General features: G+C 46.1%; 1 protein-coding gene across 1 annotated transcript in view; it reads left to right on the top strand.

Moving 5' to 3' along the window:
• The first annotated feature begins 801 nt into the window (after positions 1-801).
• LIMK2 (LIM domain kinase 2) overlaps positions 802-25,318 on the top strand; it is a 42,275-nt gene continuing 17,758 nt past the window's right edge. Inside the window, exons 1-3 of the mRNA XM_034791158.1 lie at positions 802-992; positions 7,155-7,254; positions 23,448-23,583. Of these exons, the coding sequence (XP_034647049.1) occupies positions 890-992; positions 7,155-7,254; positions 23,448-23,583 (339 nt within the window). The 5' untranslated portion in view covers positions 802-889. The remainder of the gene's footprint in view (positions 993-7,154; positions 7,255-23,447; positions 23,584-25,318) is intronic.

The raw sequence follows: 25,318 nt of genomic DNA, 5'->3' as shown, positions 1-25,318 counted from the left end.
GCTGGGGAAAGTCATCTCTTTCTCTGGCTGCTGCAGTCTTGCATGTCCCAAATTCCCCCCCTCCCTCACCTCACTGTCCCCTCCCATCTGCCCCCTCTTCCTCCCGGCCCCCACATATGTGTATCTTTTCCAGGGTCCAGGCACCTAATTAGTACAGCCTTGCCTGTGTAGGTCCACTAATTAGGTGGGTCACCCTTCATTGTCTCATGTACAGCTTCCCAGGTGTGCACCTTAGAGGCAACTATCTGTGGACCCCTGCACGGAACTCATGGATCACAGTTTGAGAACCTCTGGTGTAAAGGAACATACATCCCGGCTTAGAAGAAGGGGGGAGGAGGACAGCAGTGGGTATCGGGGCGGGCACCAAGTCTTTCCCCTGCTGTTAGAGAACTGTCAGCGAGTTGTGGTGCCAGGAGCTGGAGTAAGTAGGGGGTCTGGCACATCTTGGGAATGAGGTTAAAATGGGAGTAGGGCTGGAGCCGGGGGCTCGATTCTATCGGCTGCTTTAGTTTCTCTCCTTTACAGCTGCCCTGGCTCACGCAGCAAGAGCAGCGGCTGTAGGATGCAGCCACGTCCCGCCCCAAATCTCCCAGCTGGTTTAGCACGTGTGGCGTTAGGGAGGAGGGGGAGTGGGCGGAGCCGAGCTGTGATTGGCCCATACCCGAAAAGGGGGCGGGCTGTGGTGCGGAAGTGGCGGGGTTCTTATCAATGGGTAGGTCGGGGATCGGCCTGTGACCATAAAGAAGCGGAGCTTCCAGAGGTGGGCGTGGCTGTGATTGGCCCGCGGCAGGGAAGGGGCGGTACGGTATTTGCCCTGGGGCGGGCGTTGTAGGCCCCCTGGGCCAGGTGCGGTATGACCCACCCCGCACGCCGTAGAGGCTGACGTCACATGTGCGGGCGAGGTCTGGAGACCTGGTGGAGGCGTGGGGGCGCTTTGGCCGCGCGCCGCACTGAGGGGAGCGAGCCCGGCCGGGTGATGGAGGGGCCGCCAGGTGAGGGGCTGGGGGGGGGTGAGTTCCGGTCTCTGCGGTGCCCAGGCCCCGCCCTCGGTCTTGGGGTGCCCGGCTCTGCTGGCCCCGGCCGTTGCAGGGCTCGGCTCCATCACCGGCTGGGCTGCCGCGGGGGGCGAAGCGCTCTGCGTGCCAGGCCCGCCCAGCGGGGACAGGTGCTGCCTGCGGCTGCTCGCAACAGGAGCTAGTGGGGAGCTGGGGCCGCTGCTCTGCCCCCTGAGACTCTTTTTACTCCCCCAATGCCCCTGCTACAGCCCCCTCCCCTAGGGTCGTGGCATAGTCCTTCTTGCCTGGGACTCTGGCACAGCCTCTCCCCTCCCCCTACAGTCAGGGTAGAGCCCTTTCCCTGGAGTCCTGGCACAGCCTCTTCCCCTCAAATCCCCCTATAGTCAGGGTATAGCTCTTCCCATATTCCTTCCCTGGAGTCCTGGCACAGCCCCCTCCCCTCCCCCTCTAGTCAGGGTATAGCCCTTTCCTTGGAGTCCTGGTATAGCCTCTCCGCTAACATTCTCCCTGTAGTCTCCACGCACCTCTAGGCCGGGGCCAGCCAAGCCATCTGTATGAGTGTAGGGCCATATGTTTTTGCTTTTTTTCCCATCACTGGCACACTGATCTGGGTGAATGGGAGAGACTGTGAATTGCCAGCTGAGTGCAGAACAGCAGGGCACAGAAGTGGATGCATGGTATCAAGAAGTCACTTATAAGTTTGTGCCTAATAATGACCCAGCTAAAGGCTGGGTGTGCAGCTCCTTTAACTGCTGCACATATCATTGCTGACATGTGAGTTCAGAGTGACCCTGCCCCTCTCCATTGGTGGAGACTGAGAATATTTTTATATTCTCCAGTCTCTTGCATCCTTTTCTGGGCAGTGGAACCTGGGCATCAACTTGAGACTTAATTTGCACAATGTTACTTCTGCTGAAAGACTATGTAAATATCTCACTTGGTAATGTAAAATTGCTGTTGAATCTTTATCATTTCTTCCATTGGCTGTTGCAGTTCCCTCTTGGTTTTAAATATTGACCTATAACAGTTTTTTGAAGCTTTAGTGAAAATTTCAGCAGAATTTTCCAACCTGTCCTGCAGGCATAGTGTCCTTCTGGGCATACAGACAGATCTGTTGTAGATATGTTGGCCTGGCAGTCATACAGAAAGCTTGAAGGAAAGGGAGTAGAATTCAGTAGTGACTCACATTGTGTATTGCCTTCCTGTCCCAGTGCTCCACAAAAGTGGCTGTTCTTTCTCTGTGTAAGCATCCAGACTAATCTGTTTTTGGCACTCAGTTGTGGTCTTTTATTATGTCTGATTTCTCTTTACGCAGAGACTTGCATTCCCAGACATGCAAAATCCCAATGGGGTCCTTTGTTGTTGAGGTTCCACCCAAGCTTTATACTCCCCTCACTTTGAGATATTCCGTTGCAGCTACCATCTTTCTAGTTGAGGGTTAGCCTTACAGATTATCTGCAGAGGGTACACTGCTAAGCAATGAGGCACTTCCTTTGCTCCTTCACCCAGCAGCATTCTTGTTGTCCTGGGGGAATTTGAGTCGAATGACCTTCTTTGTTGATTACATATTTCTGTTGTCTTTTTCATCCTCACTGTTTCTCCTGGATACCTAAGTCAACAAGGGATCGCTTCAGCTGAATACAGAATTTTTCACTTGCTTTCCTAAACTGTTGTGTAGTCTTGCCACTGCAATGCAACAGGTGTTTAACATTACCTAGCAAGTGAGGTGATTATTGAGAACTTGGGTGAATTTGTAAAGTCCTGTTTGAGCCTTTTGGATGACTGTCAGTCACTGTTAACTAACAACAGTGTGGTAACTCATTGGAACAAAGGCTCTGTTTTGTACAGTACATGGTATGCTTATGGCACTAAATAGAGAGAGCTGGCTGTAAAGAATATGTATCTTATGCACAGAGACTATTTTATCCAACAGGAAGCCCAGAAATAGTTCACCTATTGCATTTTTTACTTACGCTTTTTAGGAAGCTGAATGGTTTTGCTCCTGGTCCTCATGTGTAACTTCTCAGGCACATGGGTTCAGGGACTCACCCTTTACTATGGAACATGCATCAGGCTTATTGGAAACTGAAACACACATTCCTACTTCAAGTGAATGAAGCAGACAGAGGCTGTGGCCTTCTGCATCTTTCTCTTGGATTTTAAATCAACATGGTGTCTATGAATAAGGTCAACTGGAGTCCTATATTCTAAGTAGCAGAAAGGGGTAAAGCTGCTTATGGTATTGAGCAACAGGTAAGTGGAGGAAGAATTTATTATTTGATACATTTGTAGTTTAGATGAGCTTGACGCAATTTGCATGGACAGTGTCACCTAAACTAGCAAACCTTTTTTTGTTAGGGTGGGTCTAGTTTGTGGCTTGAGTTACTTAGATACGTGTACATATATTGATCTCTGCACTGGGGGTGAGAGACTCGTGACTTCCTATCCCTTGCAGCTTCCTGTCTCATTATGAATGCTGAGGATGAGACCAGGAAACTGAATTAAATATGTTAATATTTAGAAAAGCCCTAAGCGACTTAAAGAGAGAGATGTTCTTCAATGAAAGATTATCCTATATACTGAGGAGAGTACCTAGAGCAAATGTTAATCATCATTGAAGTCTAATTAATGGTTTATAGAATCAGGTTTTTCTTCTAGTCTTGGCTCCTCTCCCCTTGTGGTGCCCTGCCTTTTCTACTCTTCCAGGTTCTCTCTTTGACATAGGTTGTTAGGATGACTCTACTCATCTGCTACCACGTGGTGCAGTAGAAACTAACTGTTAGCTCTTGAGCTGTCATGAATGCACAGATTCTTTGTTCATGGTCCTTGATAAGCAAGTTGTTGACCTTTTCATCTGAGGTGTGCAGAATGCACAATGCCTAGAGGTCCATGGTAGGCTAGATTGGCTTCTCATGTCTGGTGAACCCTTTCTGGTGATTGAAAATTCCCTAGCTGTTAGATGTGATCCAAAGAGCAAAGCTGCAATTGAACTGCCTCATCCAGTATGGACTCACTAAAGAGGGCCATAGTTTTTCCTAAGAAAGCGTATCAGGCTGAGTTAATTGGAACAGTTCAGTCTCCTTCATAATCCCCACTGCCACTGTTTCCAGGAGTGCAGCTATTGAGGTGTTGGAGGTTTCTAGTGCTGACACTGTTAAGGGGAACGGAGCCCAGTGTCATGCTCCTGCTTTTGTGCTTCTAATCATCCTTTTTGAACAGTACCCTGAGGTGGGATCTCCCAGGCAGGGTGGCACCAAGGTAATAGAGACTAGTTCTTCAAAGCATAAAGGAAAGTTGGGACACTGAACATGCAAACTCCCAATCACTGCTATAGTGTTTGGATTGTCTTTTTAAAATCTCACTGACATGAACCATCTAATGGTGCTGAGAGGGAGTAGTTACAGCAGGCCCACTCATCACAGGCATTTAAAGACAAGGGAGCCTTTAGCTTAATTGCAGCTGGGCAAGAGGATCACCAAAGGCTTGACCCTGAAGCAGTTTATTCAGTGATCTAAAGCGTGCTGCTTGGTGTGGCATCTGGGCTCACTGAGTGATGCTATCATTCAAAATGTCAGTTTAGGCCCTGCTCTCATGGCATCTGGGTTAATGTAACTCTTTTAAAGTGATTTCCTTCAGTGTTTTGTGTGGTGCACCATAGTTCTGTAGACAGAATATGTTGGGAAATAGCCAGGAACTGTGGGTTCTCCTCTCAGTTCTGCACACTGCTTTGCTCTATGGCCTTGTGCAAGTGATTTCCTATCTTTGTGCCTCAGTTTCTCCATCATACAGGACTTGGCTAGCCGATCATACAGTGCTTTCAAACTCTGAAGAGCTATTTAATGGCTAAATATAGTCTTCCCTTTTTGCATTCTTGTTCTAGACAAGTGTTTCTCAATGTGCATGGGTTGTTGTGGAGATTGAGTTTGATCTAGCAACTTTATCTCCATCCCAAATCTTGATGTTGGAGAACCAGGCAAAGAAATGACAAGATGAGGCAATAAACCTGGCTTCTTGTGATATCTGGGGTTGTTTTGAAAAGAGACTTCAGTTGTGAATCCTGAAACACACCAGTGTGTTTTCCTCTCAGCATTGGACAATGGAGTGTGTCTGCTGGTCATACCTGAGGAGAAAAGTAACGTAGGAGCTCTGTTCTGCTTGGTCTGGTTACCTAAGCATGTGAAGGCTGGATTTCAGGCATTACATTTCTTCCTTTCCAAGCTTTCTAGTGAAGAGTAGAAACCCTGTGGTGTTTGTGTTCTTATGCCCAGGATCTGTGTCTCAAATGTAGTATCCTGAAGATTTGGAAAACAAAACCTGTAAATAGATGGATGTGCATCCTAGTTTCTAGCCTTCTGAGTTCATCAGAGGTGATTAATGCAGAATCTGGGCCTGCGGGTTCCTGAGTGTAATGTTTGCTTCTGCATCTTGAGCAAACAAGGAACCTGCAGTTCATGAGAGCCTCAGAAAAATTAACACACTGAGCAGAAACTCTGGCTCCCTTGGCCACTCTTTATGAATGCACAGAGGGTGGTAACCGGAAAGACATTTGGAAATGGCTTTTGCTCCCCAGGGAGCCATTGCATATGTCAGGGCTGTACCCTGCCCAGTTCTAATTTGCTGCAGACACTCAGTGCTAGCAGGTGACCCCGAACAGGAGCCAAGTCTTGTTACATGTGGCTCGGGGAGGTGGTGGTGGTGGTGGGTTGACTGAGCTTCTGTCAGGTTTTCCTGTTCTCTGAAAACTGACTGCTCATAAATTGGAAGTCTGGCCTTTTAGATGAATGCTTGGTTAATGAGTGTTGAGTTCCTTCTTTTATCATATCATTTCCATGCAACCTCAATTGAACAAAACTTTGAGTAGAAAAAAGTTGCATTTCGACAACTGCCCCGCTATGTGACATGTCTTTCCACACTCTTGACACCACCTAAACTTTGCTCTCACTTCCTAATCCTCTCTTTGTGCCTCGTAGATGGATAGACTGTCAGGCCAGAAGGGACCATCATGATCATATAATCTGGCCTCAGAGCCTCCCCCACCAACTCCTCCTTAGTTTCCTTTAGTCCTAGCTTCGTGACTCTGCCATGCTGCCCTCTACACTTGAAGTAGTCTATCCTTGTATGCCAAGCACACTCTCCCCCATCCTTAAAATCCTTTTGTTGTCCAAGCTTGTAAACGCGGGAACTTGTCATATCATCATGTCTATTCTAGTGAAGGCCTTAAAATCCTTCTGCCAGTCTCTAGTTGCTTCTGAAGGGTCGGTAACCCCAGGAAACCTATAGGATTTGTTCATCTTTTCCAAAACCCAGCTGCCGCTTTCAATTGGAATTGTCTTTAGGCCGCATAAATGCTTGTAGTAATGATGTACCTCTGTTGGTCCCAGGATATTAGAGAGACGGGGTTGGTGAGGTAATATCTTTTATTGGACCAACTTCTGTTGGTGAAAGAGACCAATGTCTGTCCCTGAAGAAGAACTCTGTGTAGCTCGAAAATTTGTCTTTCACCAACAGAGGTTGGTCCAATAATATATTACCTCAACCATTTTGTCTTTATGGTAACAAGTGAGCTGACTGGCAGTCAAGGTTATCCTCTTTTAAACAAACCTCTTTTTATTCTCCCTTATCACCCTCTCTTTTTCTTAGGAAATCCAGTTAATTAGATGAGTTGCTGTAAATCTTCTGAGTCATTAGCATGGGGCAAATGCTAGCTTGGCTTCTATACTAGCCTAGCATATAATGCTTCTGAGTAATAGCTGAAATACTGAACTAGTTTGTCCTTGTAATTTTTGTGCATGGGAGAAAGGCAACCAAGTGTGACTGCTTGATTTATTTTGCTGAGAGTCCTGCTTTATACTGCAGAGCACAATGACACTGGTGGCCATTGTAGTGAGGCATACATGTCTTTGGACAAAAATGTGCACAAGTGTTTTAAGGTTCCAATTGGAAATGCCCCCCATTTTCTAGAGTTGGGTGTCGGATAGTGGCACTGGCTTTTACTTTTCTAGCCCTGGAGGAGTTGACATTGAACATGTAACTCAAGGATTGTCCTAACAGAGATTTTGGGAATTCTTGCCTGATCGCATGAAGAGAGCTTATGCTGTTTGGTAGCTATTCTAATAACCCTCTGCTTTTCGTGTGTAGGTGAAGAGGTCTGGAGATGTCTGGGCTGTGGGGACAGCATTCCAGCTGGTCAACGACTGTACAGGACTGTTAATGAAGCTTGGCACAGCTCTTGCTTCCGGTACGTTAAATCTAGCCTGTTTTTAGACATTACTTTTTCCCTGTGTTCATCCACCAATGTGTTAGCCTGTATGCTGAGTATTAACACTTACAGGGTTTAAACTGGCTGCACTATTTTACTGCCACCTTTATGCCTACTCAGGAAAATCTTACAGAATGATCATGTGCTCCTGCTCACTACCATATTCTAATGCTGGCATAGCACTTTGAAACTAGATTGCAATTTGAATAGCCGTTTGAAACAATCTGGAGAAGTGGTGCTTACACAACACACAAATAAAGATTAAAATAAAAATGAAAGCTCTGATTTATTGGTGATAGCAGATAGGTGAGATGCTGCATATTTCTCTTCAGCTACATCCCAAGATAGTGCCCACTGAACTAGGTTGAAGCAGTTTGAGTAACCGTGGTTCTCTTTGCCATATGTGTATGGTTTGAGGGAGCTATTGAGGATTGGCGGGGAGAGGTGCTGATGCGCAGGAAGGTTTTGAGTTCCCCAAACATACTTTCTCCCTGTCAAGCTATTTAGATCTACAACTTGCCATAATCTCCTCTGACCACATTGCTAGCAGCAGAGAGTGAAGAGGCCTTTGAAATCCTCTGCTCTTGGCAGCAGGATTTCATGCATGTAATCTGTTCCATGAGCAATTTATCCAATTCTTGCTACATTAGTTGCCTTTTTTAAGGGGTCCTGATTCTGAACACATGCAGCTTCTGTTGACTCCACTATGAGTAGCAGTTGTATAACAGCTGTTGATCAGTCTCTTAAGGTTTTGGCTTTCATTTGGCTTTATCCTTTCACCCTTGCTTATTTTGTCTGTGCCCAGGGAAAGAGGGGTTTGGGAGGTGGGTGATGTGTCAGAAGTGTTTACTGTCCTGTGTTTTTTTTAAAGTAAAGATCCTACATTCTGGTTACTGGTGTCTAAAAAAACACATTGGGCTGGCAAAATGTTTCTAGGTCTGGCAGATGATAAGAGACGTTAATCTAAATAATCTCCCAGTTTGCAAATACTGGAAACTAATACTTTATACCACTGAACCCTGGCTCTCCAGTGCTAGGGTATTTGATAATGACCAGTCAAAGAGTACGGGACAATAAACATCACAGAACTCTAGTCGTCTTTTGTCCACACTCAAAAACAACCTGGGGGTTAAGCACTCAGTCTTCCTCTCCCCCAGCCCCTGCCAACTTGTCAAACTCAGACGTGCATGACAGACCAGAGCACCATCACAAAGCGAAGACTTCCCTAACTGATGCCTGTAGGGCTCTGTTGGAATAAATTAACTTTGAATACAGGTTTTAGTTTACACTTGTCTAAGTGCTTTTTGCTATGTGACCTTTCAGGCTACTACACAGGTATGGGGCAGCTCTCAAGTGGTGTCGTAGCAAATGGACTTGAGGATAGGATGTGAACTACATGGACTCTTCATAATGGGCTGATGGAGACAGTCAAATCCTGCCCTTAGTGACACCTGCGCAGCCTGCATGACCTTCAGTGGGGCTGTGCAAGTCTGAGTAAGGGCAGGATGTAGTGCTGTGCACTAGCTTGATTTCCTAGTGAAGAGTCTAATCAGATCAGGCCAGCAAAAGATGCCAAACTCTCCTGTCCTGTGACATGCATCAAATCGCTGAGTCTAACTGATGTTGTGCTTCCCTTACTGCCTTGTGCCCTTGACTGGCTACAATACTCGATTAAGCTACTGTGCTGAACTAGGCTACACTGTGAGAAACTACAGTCAAGGAAACTGCCATTCCCTTTCTTCTTGTTCCAGGGTGGGGCTGTGCACTAAAACAACAAATTCCAGGTTTAATTGACTGACTCGCCCTTTCTCCTCTCGCTCTGTAGCTCAGCATGTCTCTAATCTTGTGCTTAATATCCCAATGCCAAACTTTAAAAGGCCTTTACTGGTAGGAAGCCTCTGGTAGCTGAGAGTTCCGGCAGCTCTTGTGGAGTGTTGTTTACAGGCTTCCTGTGGATTAGCTGACTTTTTCGCCTGGCACATAATTTCCATCATGCAGATTGGCACCTCTCCAGCCTGTTAGCTTTGTTTATCCTCAGTCAGGCTAGCCTTCTGATCACACTTCAAGCTGGTAGCTGCTGACGCGTGTGCATCTCTGAGGATTTAAACTCTTTCTGTCACTTCCCTCCTTTCTTGAATAGCATGCACAGGCTGTGTCCGTAGATTCTGTATCTTCTCTAGGTATGGCTGGAGAGGAAAGTGATAAATTCCTATTTGATATGTACCTTGGACATCTTAAATTGTCTGTTGGCTAGCTAGTGCTTTGGACCTACTGAGTTATTTGCTGATATTCTTTAGGAGAGGCATCTGTCCACTCTAAATATGCCTTTGCATGAGGCTATTTTCACCTGTTTTTGCTTCCAGATGTTCCCAGCCACCACTGAGATTCAGTCCCGGGGCGATGGCCACATGGGGTCTTGCCCAGGTTTCCATTTGTCAGGCTTTCCTTTAGATTTCAGGAGTGTCTGAATAGGCATGGTTGTGTCCCCTTCTTGCTGATGCTTATGTCTGAATTTTTATCAATTGGATTACTGGAAGGAAAATCTGAGTGTCTGGGCATAATTAAACTTCCTGCCCTAGCAACATAGGGACACAAGTTCTGTTGCCTTCAGAGTGACTTTATTCCATGGTATGGCTTTAAGGTGGATGGCTTACCCTCTGATCAACAGTGGATAAAACATCAGGCTTCTGACGGCCCGTGCCGGTTACTTGATGCTAGTTTCTCTTCCTTGTTCCTGGCTGAAAATATGTCGCTGATCTTGCTTTTCTGTATAAACAATTAAGTTTGCCAGAGGGATATTGCGAGTGTTTGAATGAGAGTGGTGGGTGATCAGAAATGGGGGGCAGAGGTGAGGGAATGTGGTGAGCTGGCCATCTGAAATGAGTTCTGTGGTTTAAAAGAGATAAGTTGTGATAAAGGATGCAGAGTGCTGTAGTCTCTGACTCTCTTCCTTCAAGAAAGTTCAGGGTGCGGGGGAAAGCTCCTAGTACGGCTTTGTCACAACTGTGTCCATATCTTAATGCTGTCTACTAGGGGGACAGCAGCACACCTCTGTGACCATGCTGAAGGGGTAGTGTTTTATTGCAACCTCACTTTTTGAGTAGTCTGGTGCATGCCTCCATTGTACTTCATAGCTATCCCATGGAGCAGTGTAAAGTTGCAACATTCTTGATAGGATTCTGAATGGCAAAAGTGAACTGACTGGTCTTATTTCACTCTGCATTGGGGAAAGCTCTGAGCAGCAGAATAGGTTCTGAAGAAACTTTATTTAAGTGGGTGCTTAAATTTAGCAGAAATTTACTTAAGACTCCACACTTTCCAAGAAAATCTGCTTCCCCTCCACTGACAAGTGGTCAAATAGACATATTTATTTTATTTATTTATTTTAATTCTGTGTGGACAGGATTAGGATTTCAGATGGTTCCAAGAGTAATGTGCTACATTTTGTGCGATAAAGATTCAAACTAAAGACTATAGCAGTGCAGTTTAAACTGTGGGACAGATATCTAACACTCTTTCTGGCTTTCTTTTCACTGTTTGCTTGTGAATACTGCCGGGTTTGTGTGCGAATGCACATGTATCATGCAGATACATTTGGGGCTGAGATTTATCATGTCCCTTGTAATGAAAGGCAGTTACAAAATGCATCATTTTTCATCTCTACCCGCTTCTTATCCTTCTGCTTCTCTTCTCCCCTCCTGCCCCCCCTCCATCCACATATTCTGGCAGTTACAGTAAGCTCCTGGTAGAGTTCCAGGGTTGAAAGGTCAATGCTTTAACCACTCAGCCTCATGGAAGTCTCTCTTTAGAGATGTCTCTGCAGTGGATGGGGTGGTTAGCTGTTGAATCTCACTCTGGCTATCGGATTTAGAGAGAAACCGTTCCTAAGTGCTCGTTTGCCCACAGGTCGCCCTGAATTTTCATTGGGGTTAAAAAAAAACAATGAAGCACTTTGCAGGTGGTCTGTCTTCTGAATAGTTAGAATTCCTCAGGGAGGGTGTAGCTGCTGCAGGATCTCTATATAAGGTAGAGTTGGATATTCCATTCTGAGCTTTTACTGTCTGGTTGTCTTCCAGGGCATTATCAGTCATTACTCACTGTGCCCGAAGTGTGCACTGTGGTTTACAAACAACGGTTGCTTGCAAAATTTAATCTAAATAGACAAAAGCTATGGTTGGGAAGCCTCTGAAGCATGAGGGCAGTGGTGTTAGTGCACATTTTGTTACTAGAGATGTGCACTGTTTACAAAAGAGATGTTCCTGTTCCCAGAAACATATCTAATAGACAATTACAGATTTTTCTCTTGCTTGCTTCTTAGCATACAGATAAATACATTCAGGAAGCTTTTAAGTCTTTTTGAGTTGGGCAAATGAGTGGTGGTGGTGACGACGAGGGAGATCCATCTGTTGCTGCTTATTTCAGACGCTCATTCTTAGAGCATTGTGCTTATCTGTGTACCCCTATGAGGAGCTGTCACTGTTACGGTTTAAAGTTAGAAGCAATAGGCAATAACATAGTAAACGTGCAGTACTTCACTCCCGTTTTTTGTACAGTTTGAGAGGTATGGCTGCTTGCAGGAGTTTCACTCAGATACATATTGAAATATTTCAATAGCTGATCACTGTGATCAGACTTTCCATTATACCATATGACCTCTGATAGCCACATCTTGTGTTGTAAATGCCTTGGAAGTATAAGGAGGCATTGGGTCTGCATCCAGATACTTGGAGTGCCTCCAGGACAAGGAAAAAAGGGCACACTACAGCCTTCCCATTTGCCCAGTAGATGCCAAGCCTGCTCAGAGCTCCTCCTCCCCCAGTTTCTACGAGTCCCATGAATGAACTGAAGAGCCCCTCTGTGCATGGACAGTGATCTGCATATCTTATAGGTTGGTGGAAGTGCTGACGAGTCTCAGTCCATGCCTGGTTCACTACCACCCCTGGCATCTAAAGTGCCATTTTAAAAACCAGAGCATTTGAGAATGTGCAGCATGTAACCCTTGCCATTCAGAGCCCCTGGGATTATCTGTATACAGCTTGCTTTAAATACACCAAGACCGTTATTTTGCAGTGTTAAAATTGGGGGGGAAAAAAAACCACCTCTGAAATATAAAAATCTGCTTGAGTTCCTAAATCTAAAATGAACCAGTGGGGAGACTGGAAAGTGATTTTTAAGATGGAATTAATTTGTGAATGGAAGTTTTCCTTTTACCTGTCAAGGCCAGAGTTCAGGCTTCTTTGTTTCTCTTGCAACAGTTAATGTCAAATGTCTAAAAACATTATAAAGAAAGCAGCCCCTGTTGTGGCAAGTTTTAGTGCATTCTGTCCCCAAATCTTGCAGGAGAAACACAGAATTCATGACAACCTGTCAAAACCAGACAAAAAGATACAATTTTCAATTTGCAAACACATGCTCTAAGGCCACCTATATGAATTATTTAGGGTCTTAAATAGTCTTGTATTTTTTTTTTTTTTAAGACTTCAAAAATCCACAAACGGGAAATGTTGGCCCCTGCCACAAAACCCCACAATGCATGGTGGCCCACCTAATTTAGCTGTGGGAATGTTAACTTTGGAATTTCTTGACTCTTGTATGTTCTCACCTTTAGTGCAACTTGTTTGTCCAGCAGAGATTAGTGGTATCTGCAAAATTACCTGGGGAAGATTAGTGGTTCTAGCCAGGAGTTCAGGTCTAAAACCTGAGACCCGTAATAAACAGATTAGCACCTCTTTGAGAGAAACCCTTTTATCGGCGCTATAATGTTCATAATTGAGTGATAAAACAATTGAGAAGGGAAGTAACTCTGTTCACAGAATTCTGTGGGTGGAGAGTAACTGCTGCTGCCTGATGGCTAGGACTTGTTTCAAAAGTAGAATTATCTTCTTGATAAAATGTTTCCTGTTTAAACAGAAGATTGAATATATGTCCCTTGGCTTTAAGGAAACCTTAGACAAAAATATCTTTCCAGTTTCTTAGCTGTCTGGGTGGCTTTTATTACTTTGAAGTTGGGTTTTATCTGCTGGCTTCTTTCACAGACTAGTAGGCTCCTTATCATATCTCTGGATCAATCTTCAAAGGTCCAGTCTGAAGAGCTGAGATTTATGGGGTCACGTGAACTCGACCATGGAGGGGGTTCAGCCCATGACAGCGACATTAAGGGGACTGCTTTTGACAGGAGATGATATGCAATGGGAGGAGGGGCTCTCCAATTTTCCATGGTGACGCTTATTCTGTGGTGTAGCGTTGATAGTAAGGGGGCACTGGGATGTGAGCACTGGCCCATTTTCAGCACACAATGTGTGGGGAATGTGGGAGAAAGGAGTGCATTCCTAGACACAGACTCACAGCATTGCTGCTTGCAGTGAAGCTGTCGGAAATGTCAGAAGGAATTAGACCTGCATCAGAATTGATGGCTGGATCAGGCTTTACAGCCCTGGTTCTTTCTGCACTGTCTTAGTCTGTTAAAAATCAAACTGAGTAGGAGAAACTGACCGTTTCAGGCTCCTTTTTCCCATAAATGTAGCTGCATCTTGTCATTACAAAAATTAGGTGCCTGGCTCTCTAGTGGAGTTGAAATGCCAGCCACAGCTGTCAAACCTGCAGCCAGTGCCTCCATTGAGGAGAGTGCCAGCTCTGTGAAATGGAGGATCTTCAGTCGAAGCAAATCTGGGAACTTTCATCTCTGGTGCATGGCTGGGTTTTGAGACTCTTGTGAAAATAGCGGGTTTTACGGACTGCACAAATATGGGAGGGCTAATAGCAGCAGTAGCATGTGTAACAGACTAGCCACTCAACAGAGCACTGTACAAACACCAGTGCTTTGTGTTGGGTAGACCAGGGCTCTGAGTAGAACTCTCTGTCCACTGTTCGGTCAGTGTCATGGACAAGGCAGAACAGGCTGAAGCAGTTCTCTGTGCAGCTGTTGCAGGTTTAAGTCAAGGATCAAGTGACTTGTTTGCTCTCAGATTAACCAGTCTTTGACCGGTTTTAATGTTACATCCTGCACTGCCATTCAGACATCCTGGGCTGGGTTAAACTGCCGGGCCTGGTCTTCTCTTTCTGCTCTGAGGCAGCCGAGGCTGTATCTTTGGGGGCAGATTAGCCTTCCTCAGAGTGGAAGGCACTGTGCAGCAGAGAATCAACAAGCAGGTTGGAGGGACTGTAAAGGGTGGAACGTGCACACACCACTGTGATCTAGGAAACTGCGATAAGCATTTATCTGACATAAGCAGAGGCTTAACTCTCTGTATTTGACTCTGCCCTTGCTTGACTTCAGTATCAGTACCATTACTGTGCCGAGAGGAGCTGTGTGTTCACACACTTGGCTTTTATTGTAACAGAAGTTTCAAACCTTTCAGGGTGGGTCTGTCACATAACCTCTCTGGAGTCTGGATCACAGCTCCACCCCCAGTGGAAAGGGTCTATTTCCTTGGTGCTTCTAACCACCCATGTTCCTTTTGTAAAGGATGACGACTCCTCCCCTCCCACCCTCGGGGGGTGGAACCAAAGAAGGAAAAACTAACTTGACAGCAGTTCGTTCTTGCAAACTCTACCAGCTCCCTCACAAGAATGTCCGAATTTTAGCAAGGTTAGTGGTTACGCTATCCCACCCAAGGGTGCAGTTTGCTGCTGAGTTGAGGAGGAGATGATTACAGCCATGGGAGCCTGGAAAGATCTGAAAAGAAATGAGTGGCTGAGAGACCTGGCACTCCTTAGGCAGTTTCAGAGAGGGGAGAGGAGCCTGAATCAGCACAAGGTGAAGTGAGTCCTTCCAGCTGCCATGCTGGCCAAGTGGAGTTGTTCAGAGGCAGTTGGACAGATTTGCAACCGAGCCGGTTTATCCAGTGCTTGAAGATGGGAAGTTACTTGTCTGCCCCAGCTTATTCCACTCCCAAGGAGCCCTTTCGGTAAGTTTTTATTATTATTTCCCTCTGGGCCTTGTCTCCACTTGGCACCCTGTAATGTCGTCCTGGGCGCCTTGTGTTTGAGGTTCTCGGAATGAACTTCAGCTGCTTGTGTGTGGGGAGCAGCAGGCCTGAAGCTAGGAGCTCTGACTTGTGAACTGGGGGGTTGGGGGGGAGGACTAGGCAGAGTTATTGAAAACTAATCTGTATCCATGTTCTTATTGATAAGAGGGTGTGGCATATGTGCATATCTGTTCCGTAATGCTGTGCTTATGTGCACAGCCCAAGTGTGTACTTGTAGGCTCCCTTTCAGATTCAAACCATAGACATCCGCCTCCTCACAGCCTTGCAGGCAGCAGCCAGAAAGAATAGCATTGTATGGAAAGCTCCTGGTATATAGAAAGGGAGACTGTGTTCATGGGAATGACACAGAATATGAGGTCCTTGAGTGCCATATGCTCCTCACTGGGATGAGTTTGGGAAGGTAACATAGTCCATAGGCAGCAGGGTGTGACCATATCTAATGAATGAAATGAAGTGATTTGCAGGCAATAAGTAGTTACAGTAAATGCCTGGTTATCTTGGAATGAGCTCTTATCTCCGATGTTTTGCTTATGTTAACCCCTTTTGTTTATCTGAATGTCCAACTTCTTCCTCAACCCTGAGTCATTTAAATGGATTGGAGATGGTTCCAGAGCAAGGCCTTGATTGCACTAGTTTCCCCATGTTAGCCAGCCAAGTTTGAAATTGGTCCTGCAAACATAGTTGTGGTGGCCAGTAAGGCTCGGGAAACTCTGCCAAAACAGTCTTAAAATCCTCAAGATTCAAGTTCCTATCTCATGTGGAACAAGGACAGGCCCATTTAGACAGGACAGACCTAACTTCACAGGCAGGCTTCTAAAAAGCCATTTCCTACCATTGGGAGGAAGTGCAGTCAGAGCCATAGCCTTCTAATAGTATGTAGAGTCATACTAGTAAAAGGCATGTATGGGAATTATTCACAAATACATGCTCTACTTGCTGGTGCCTAAAGGAAGTGCCATGGGAGAGGTGCATGTGGAAGCAGAGGTTCCATGCCCTGCCTTCTATCTGTAGCACCTTGGATATGCTTTCAGTTGTCTCTTTGCCCTGGAGGTTTCTGGGGCATTAGCCAGTGTGCGCACTTCAGCTAGGTCCTGGGTGAGGAGGTGGTTAGGTTCAGTTTTAGGGAAGCGCTATGTTCTGGAAATGTCCTTCTCTCTGCATGCCAGTTCTTTCCCTTTCCCCACCTTTGGAGATGTAGACTTGTTGTAAGGGTGACCACATGTCCCAATTTTTATAGGGACAGTCCCGATATTCGGGGCTTTGTCTTATATAGGCACCTATTACACCTCACGCCATCTCGATTTTTCACACTTGCTATTTGGGCACCCTATGTGGTGTAGGGTTAACCCACCTCACCTGATGATCCACAAGGGGTTTCCATTAGTGACCTTTACTGAGAGGGTGCATTTCAGTGTTAATGTGAGGTTTCTCTTCATTAAGATACTGGCTTCCTTTTGGATGTAAAGGAGACTTTGCCTTTGAGCTGAATTTTCCCCCTCACCGTTGGTCAAGTTGGTTTCTTGTTGTCTGATCCATTTAGCATCCCCCCCAAATGGGCTGCAGGTGAGAGTTTGACATCTCTGTGCCTGCTCAGTTACAGAACTCAGCAGCATGAACACAGTAACACCCAGATCCACACCAAGATGTGACCTGTTTTCCAAGTACCATGGAGGCCTAAAGCAGACTTCTGAAGTTGTGTGTGACTGTTCCACTTTGACCCATAAAACCCCCATCAGAGTTGAAATTGCTGGCTGGACTTGGCTCCTTGCTCCGGGCACTCTGACCTGGCCACTGCCTGTGGAGTCAGTGCTGCTCTGAATTGGCCTGGCCTGGCTCCCCTAATGGGGGTGTTGGGCAGCTGGGCTTTGAATGGTGCAGCAGGGTGAGGGTGAGGCAGGCTTGCTCAGCAGTTCCTACTCCCTAGAGGCAGAACTCATCCCGTGTTGACTACTTTAAATGTTGGGAGGTATACCTAAAGTGTAGGGACTGGTGGGGATTGGGCATGCAGGTCAGTTACATCCGTGAGTGTCAGCTTCATGTGTAAAACCTGCCCTCCTTCTGGGGCCACTGATTCTCTTGCTGCCTCTTTCCCCTCACTCCCATGTGAGGTAAAAAAAGGTGCAGCCTCCCAGAGGCAGCAGTTAAAGGACTATATATTTTGTAAAATAATTCAATAAATGGTCATTTTTAATATGGCTTTAGAAAAGTTCTCTAGAGTCTTAGGAATGATGGATGGGGAAGGGAGGGAGTTGAGTATGGAGTGGGGCACACTTCTCTGTCTGGCTGTCACTGCCTGCCAGTTCAGCGGTAGTTTAGTGTTCTTGATTATATGATTGCCATGGAAGCAGCTCCAACGCCTTTAAGTGCAGGGCTGTGGCAGCATTAAATGAGTAGGTAGGAGCTACCAGTTTTAAAGTCTCTGTTCACATGTCATGGTTGTAAGTGATGGCAAAGGCAGCATCAAAGCCTCTGGAATTTCTTTAGAAAAAATATAGGAGCATTGGGATCCCTAAGAACCCCAGCTCTTCCCCCTCCACAAGGCCCATGTTATGGCACCCTCCCTCTGAGTAGAGGTGGTTGCAGCTCCCTGGGATACCTGCCAACGTTGCTCCATCAGTCACTAGAACACTTGGAGAGTCATCTGTTCTCCTGGGGTTTGAACATGCTGCTCCCATGATGTTCCTAACCTGTGAGAACTCAGTGTCCAAACTGACTTCACCTAATCGCTTGGCAGCCTGTTGTGTTGCCCCAAGCCAACCTTATTCATCTAAACCCCAGTAGTATTGGATTTTCACACTTAGTGGAGAAGTGACTGTGCTTTTCAAGAACACATTTGGTCTGCTGATGTGGGGATGGGGGACTTTCACATGTGCGGTGAAGACCTTCCCTTGTTAGGCCTAGAGGATTGTTGCAGCCCTCATCTACTACTTTGCCACTGCAGGAGTAGATAAGTATCCTCACCATTAACCATGTCCAAAAATCAAGAATCGTGTCAGGGATGCTGGAACAATTTGTATAGAGGGGGGGCTGAAAGCCATTGAACCAAACTGTAAACCCTCTATATCGGAGGTGGCCAACCTGAGCCTGAGAAGGAGCCAGAATTTATCATGTACACTGCTAAAGAACCACAGTACTATATCAGCAGCTCCCCATGAGCTTCTCCCCTTGCTCCCAGTGCCTCCTGCCCACTGACAGCCCCGCCGATCAGCGCCTCCCCCTCTCTCCCTGCACCTCCTGATCAGCTGTTTCGTGGCATGCAGGAGGCGGGGAGGGGGAGGAGCGAGAGCATAGCAGTCTCAGGGGAGGGGACAGGAGGGGGTGGAGTGGGGGCAGGGCCTGTGTCTGAGCAATGAGCACCCCCCAAGCACATTGGAAAGTTGGCACCTGTAGCTCCAGCCCTGGAGTCGGTGCCTATACAGGGAGCCGCATATTAACTTCTGAAAAGCCACAGATTGGCCACCCCTGCTCTATATGATGGAAATCGCTTCAAGCAGCACCTCCAGCACCCCTAGTTCCAGACTCTATGAATCTTGGCAAATACAATTCCATGTTTGGAGAAGTGCTCTGCAGCTCCAGAAAAATGGACTGATTAAGAACTGTTCATGGAGATTTACTTCCCTTACCTGGGGCTCAAGCGTTGTACCTGATGGAGTGAGAAGAGAACCTGCCTGAACTTGGTGGGGTTATTAGCAGCAGCCAGCCAGCAAGGGGACATGATCAGTTGTAAGCTGTGGTGTTTTCCAGTCCCTGAGGAATCAATCACGTCTTGGGTACTCTCTCAACACAGTAGAGAAAAGTAAATCTGGGATTAGACCTTCCCATTGTCCATATCCTGAACAGAAGAGTGAAATCTGCCTTGCTTCTGGATGTGGTGGCCTAGAAAGATGAACCCATAAACCAACAGTGCTAAAGTTAATGCACATCAAGTGAGATGGAGGGGAGTTTGTCCTACTATCTTGCATGAGTAAAGCCACCCTCTTAATCTTTCCAACTGGGGACTTGAGGGTCACATGGTGCCTCTGTAGCCTGGCCAAGGACATGATTTTGGTCAAAGGGTTGGTTCTGGTGACCAGCTCTATGCTGTGTACAAAATTTTAAAGCATCTTCCTTGTTAGAAAATAAAGTGTAATGGTGGCAGAAGGGGCTGCGTTGCGGTGTGTTATTCAGTGAGGTGGTGTTCTTGCCAACAATGACTCATGACTGAGGCAGCCAGTTTGTTCAACGGTGCTAAGTCTTGTCTCTGGGACCTGACACACTTATTGTTGCCTCATTGTTCTGGGTGGGGTGTTGAGCCTTTAGCTGCAAATTTATCTTGCCCAGATTTGTTTAATCACATAGCAAAGAGCTGACTGCTTACAGACTCCACCCCCTTTCACCTTCCCTTTACTATGTATATGTTGCAACAGCAGTATCCAGAGTTCCTATTTCCTGGTAAAAAGAACAGGAGTACTTGTGGCACCTTAGAGACTAACACATTTATTTGAGCATAAGCTTTCTTGGGCTACAGCCCACTTCATCGGATGCATGTAGTGGAAAATACAGTAGGAAGATATAGATATATATACACACACACACGATGAAACAATGGGTGGTGTGTGTATGTATCTATATCTTCCTACTGTATTTTCCACTACATGCATCCGATGAAGTGGGCTGTAGCCCACGAAAGCTTATGCTCAAATAAATGTTAGTCTCTAAGGTGCCACAAGTACTCCTGTTCTTTTTGCAGATACAGACTAACACAGCTGCTACTCTATTTCCTGGTAGAAACTGCTAATCAAACTGGTGTCGTAGAGTTGGGATCAATTGCTGAAGTGGTATGGGGAAGGTAGGGGAGCACCTTGTAGGCCCCCTCCTTAAGACCATGCCCCTGTAGCATTGACTACAATGGCATAAAACTATGGCACCATAGCCAGCATAACCCCGTCGCTTAGATGAAACCTACAGTGACAGAAGGGGTTTTTCCATCAGTGTGGAAATGCCACCTCCCCCAAGCAATGGTAGCTAGGTTGACAGATACATTCTTCCATCAAGTCTACATTGGGGGTTAAGTGCAGGTCTGATCATGGAGCTTTACTTGTTTAAAGCTGTAATAGAGCTCTAGGTTTACACACTGGTACAGGCATGCACATGGAGGTGGGATAACTCTGAAGGATCTTATTTGCTGGTGTTAAACTAGATGTTCCTGCAGTGTGCTGCTGTTAGTCACCACTTGCTCTTTTCCCTCCCGCCCCCTTGATCGTTCAGTCGGGGATGCTGACAGCAAATGAAAGCCAAAGGCTAGCAATTGAAGGAAAGACATTGTTCTGCTGCCCTGCAGGTGGAGTGTATGCATACCATTATGAGGGTGTAACTCTTAGGCCTTGGCTACACTGGCGCTTTACAGTGCTGCAGCTTTCTCGCTCAGGGGTGTGAAAAAACACCCCCCTGAGTGCAGCAAGTTACAGCGCTGTAAAGTGTGAGCGGTGCCCCCCAGCGCTGGGGAGCGGTGCCCCTCGTGGAGGTGGAGTACCTGCAGCGCTGGGAGAGCTCTCTCCCAGTACTGGCGCCGCGACCAGACTCGCACTTCAAAGCGCTGCTGCGGGAGCGCTCCCGCAGCAGCGCTTTGGAGTTGCGAGTGTAGCCAAGCCCTTACAGTGCCCCAGATCTGTAGGTTGTAATAACAAATGCACTGTGCATCTTAAGGCACAAAGACTCTCCTCCTGCTAATGAAATTGGCAGGGCCTATTGCACATATCAAAGCTCTGTCCCCTCGTGAGGGAAAAGGATTTGTGGCTCCCCAAGCTGGGAGAATCTCTACTTTCACAACATTCATGAACTACACCTCTACCTCGATATAACGCTGTCCTCGGGAGCCAAAAAATCTTACCGCGTTATAGGTGAAACTGCATTATGTTGAATTTGCTTTGATCCACCGGAGTGCACAGTCCTGCCCCCCCAGAGCACTGCTTTACCGTGTTAAATCCAAATTTGTGCTATGTTGGGTCGCGTTATATCAGGGTAGAGGTGTATTAATCTAGTTTGGGAGGAGGAGTTTATTCATCCATAGTGGAGGAAATGGCTCCAAATCCTGCTTACAATGAAGTCACTTCCCTCAAACCACTGGCTATCTGTAAGCAATTTCACTTTGTTCCTTCTGCATCCATGTGAATTGGAATGAAAGCAGCTTTCCATGTTGAGGCAAAATCTTGTTCTCCCCTTGGTGTATGCACATTCCAATCGTATCTCTACTAGCTGGAATTCCCCAGTGGAAGCTTAGCACAAATTAACTTAAACTTCCAGGAAGTGTGTTAAGGTGGTGCTTGTGTGAGGGATAACACTGATGGCTCTGAGTCTATCTGCAAGGTGACTGTAGTAGCTTCCTTCCCAACGACTTGGGAAGATTATCTTTAGGAGGTGAGAGTATGTCTCCATACTCTCAGGGCTGGTTTACATTGAAAAGTTAGGTCGACTGATTACATTGTTCAGGGGTGTGTAAAAAGCCATACCTCTGACCGACGCTGTTAACATGACTTAACTCTTGATGTACACAGCACTAGATTGATAGTTATTCTGTCAACCTAGCTGTTGCCTCTCCACTAGGTGGATTAATTATGGTGATGGGAGAACCCTTCCTGTTGCCATAATGAGTGGGTACACTGAAGCGCTATAGCGGTGCTGCTGCAGTTGTGCCCCTGTAGTGTTTTAAGTGTAGATTAGCCTTCTGTCTTTGGCTCCTCTGTTGCCAAGGGAGTCAGTCAATGCCAATAGTGCTAGAGACATACCTGCTGTGAATTGGACTAAAATTGCAAGTACATAAGAACAGCCATACTGGGTCAAACCAAAGGTCCATCTAGCCCAGTATCCTGTCTTCCGACAGTGGCCAATACCAGTGTTTCAGAGGGAAAGTACAATGTGGTAATGATCAAGTGATCCATCCCCTGTTGCCCATTCCCAGCTTCTGGCAAACAGAGGCTAGGGAAACCAAGTAGATCAGGGGTCAGCAACCTTTCAGAAGTGGTGTGCCGAGTCTTCATTTATTCACTCTAATTTAAGGTTTCGCGTGCCAGTCATACATTTTAACGTTTTTAGAAGGTCTCTTTCTATAAGTCTATAATATAAAACTAAACTATTGTATGTAAATTACATAGTTTTTTAAAATGTTTAAGAAGCTTCATTTAAAATTAAATTAAAATGCAGAGCCCCCTGGACCGGTGGCCAGGACCCGGGCAGTGTGAGTGCCACTGAAAATCCGCTCACATGCCGCCTTTGGCACGTGTGCCATAGGTTGCCTACCCCTGAAACAGATGATAGTTTTGGTCACTACCAGCCTGGATAAGATTTTATCCCATTACTAATGCTGAGGTCACCCAATGCCTGCCTCGCGGATCTTAATGAAAATATCATGTTAGCAAAGCTGTTGCTACTCTAAATGATTCCAGGTATTCTCTTAATCTGTCTAGTGCTGTGCATGATCATGTGGATGGCTAGTCTTGCTTCTCAGGTTGAGGGCTGAATGTGTACTGCCCTGGGCACCAGGGAGTGTTCAGCATGCATTTTTCAGCACACCACCACCTGCACAGGCCTCCTAGCTCAATGAAAGTCACATGATGCAAACTGAGGAAAGGGGGAAGGAACATTTAAAAGAAAAAATCTTCTACTCCAGTGCATCTGCTAAGAACATAACAGTAATGTGCTTAAGGAGCAGCACAAGGAGCCTGTGGATTTGGATTTGATTTAGTATATTTTTGCTGCAGATTTTCCTTTTCAGCAAATTGTTCAGTCTCTGTGCCTATTTCTTCATCTGTAAAATGAGGCTGATTATATTTGTCTGCTTGCTTGCTTCACATGGATTTTAAGGCTAAATTTATGTCTGAAGTGCATTGAAACCCTTGGCTGGAAGATGCTCTAGAAGTACCAAATCTTTCCTTGGGGTCAGTTATCAGCATGAGGAAGGAGAGAGAATACCTGCAGCATCCACCACTTTATGTGAATAAACATTGAGCTTCAAAGGGTAAATGTCTTGTGAAGCTCATTCTTCAAAGGATAATGTATTACGCAAAAAAATCAGGAGCCGAATTCCTGCTCAGTACAGAGTTCCTTCTGCTTGTGGTGAATTTTAGACTGTGGCTGGAGGAAAACGAACTCTTACTGGGGCAGTCCATGATGAACTGTTGCTAGCCATGTCCCTTTGTCATCTTCTAGGTGCTCGGAATGTCAGGACCCGCTCACCAACTGGTACTATGAAAAGGACGGGAAGCTCTATTGTCACAAAGACTACTGGGGGAAATTTGGGGAATCGTGCTATGGCTGCTCTTTGCTGATGACTGGACCTGTGATGGTAAGGACTCTGCTATGCCTCTTTCTGCCAAGGTACCTGGTAATTGCAGCGGACTGGGGGTTTTAGTCTTAGAATTCAACTGTGGATATGAAGTGTTGAAAGTATGCACAATCTATGCATCTTTTGGGATGTAGATGAGCTTAAATAGGCCAACTTGTGAAGGAGGGGTGTGAGGACCAGGAGCGTTTTGGGGAAGATGGCAAGGAGCTGAAATGCATAGAGCTGAACAAGATGAGGCAACACACGTCCCATCCTGCCCCCAAGTTGTGCATCAATGAAAGTGATGTTCAGGGAACTGAGACTCTGTTGCCCGATACTCAAGTTCCTCTAGAGCAGTTAGCCTCATGTCCAGTGAGAGGCTGCACTTTTCTTTGCCTTACGAAAGGCTGCAATTGTCAATTTGCAGTCTTGTGCTATGTCTACACTACAAATTACTTCAGTATAACTTACACCGCTCAGGGGTGTGAATAATCCACTCCCCGAGCGATGTAAGTTATAACAACCTAACACCAGTGCGGACAGCGCTGTCTGCAGGAGAGCTTCTCCTGTCGACATAGATACTGCCACTCCTGGAGGCAGGAGTTATTAAGCCAATGGAAGAACTCTCTCCCATCAGCTGAGAGCAGCAGTCTCACCCAAGGGCCCGGGGCCCTCTGAGGGGCTGTGAGTAGATTTCAGGGAAGCCAAGCAGGGTCAGTGTTAAATTCTCTGGGGCCTAGGGCAGAAAGCTGAAGCCCGGGACCCTGAATCCCGCCACCCACGGCTCAAGCTGAAGCCTGAGCAATTTAGCTTGGTGGGGCCCTGGGCAATTGCCTGGCTTGTTACCCCCTAATGCTGGCCCTGTTTTTTTATATGCAGAAAAACAGTTGTGGCAATGGTGGGCCGTGGAGTTTTTAATGGCATGTTGCAGGTGGGGGGGGCTTGCCAAGAAAAAAGGTTGAGAACCCCTGCCTTACAGCATCTTCACCAGAAGTGCTACAGTGCTGTGGTGTAGATGTAGGCTTAGACTGAAGGATTTCTCAAGCTACATGATAAAATAGGGACCATGTCTAAAAATGGCTTTCCAAGCCCTCTAGTGGCTGGCTGCAGAGCCACAGGCCTCAAGCATTTCTAAACGATTGAGCACCTCTTGCATGCTCGAGTGTAACAAAATATTGTCCTGCCCCAAATATCCCACCAAAAAGGAAATCCTAACCTCTTAAATCAATCTTTGCCAAGAATGAAAAGTATCCAATATTTAGGTAGGCTAAATAAAAGCAGTATATTGTGTAACAGCTAACTAACGCTACTCTGGAGGCAGTACCGACATCTGCTAGTGAAAATAGTGCAGATGAATTCTCACTATTGAATGTTTTCCAAAATTCCATCAGTAGGGAAGGGTCTCTTGTAAGAACTATTGCAAACTATGGAATATGAACAAGCCAATTTTTTTTTTTTTTTTTTTTTTTTTTTTAAAAAAGTGTCCCATTAGACTCGTCTCTGCTGTCTGGTAGCTGGCGGAAGTAGCTGAATCTTGTGCATTAATACTAGTCTTGCAAAATATCTCTCAGATTTATCAATTAAGGCTTAACATCTACTCTCACCTGTATCATAACTAGTGGGAAGTCTAATATTCGCTCAAATACCTACTTTGCTCCAAGCTAATAAAAATTTAGCAAGACTACCAAATATATGGGGAGGAGGGGTACCTGGGCCACATTCAGTGTTTTATGTTGATGCACTTGTTTCAGAGCAG

The sequence above is a fragment of the Trachemys scripta genome, chromosome 15 (genome assembly GCF_013100865.1).
Source record: "Trachemys scripta elegans isolate TJP31775 chromosome 15, CAS_Tse_1.0, whole genome shotgun sequence".
NCBI lineage: Eukaryota > Metazoa > Chordata > Testudines > Emydidae > Trachemys > Trachemys scripta.
The sequence above is the reverse complement of the archived record's forward strand: the minus strand, read 5'-3'. Positions and strand labels throughout refer to the sequence as shown.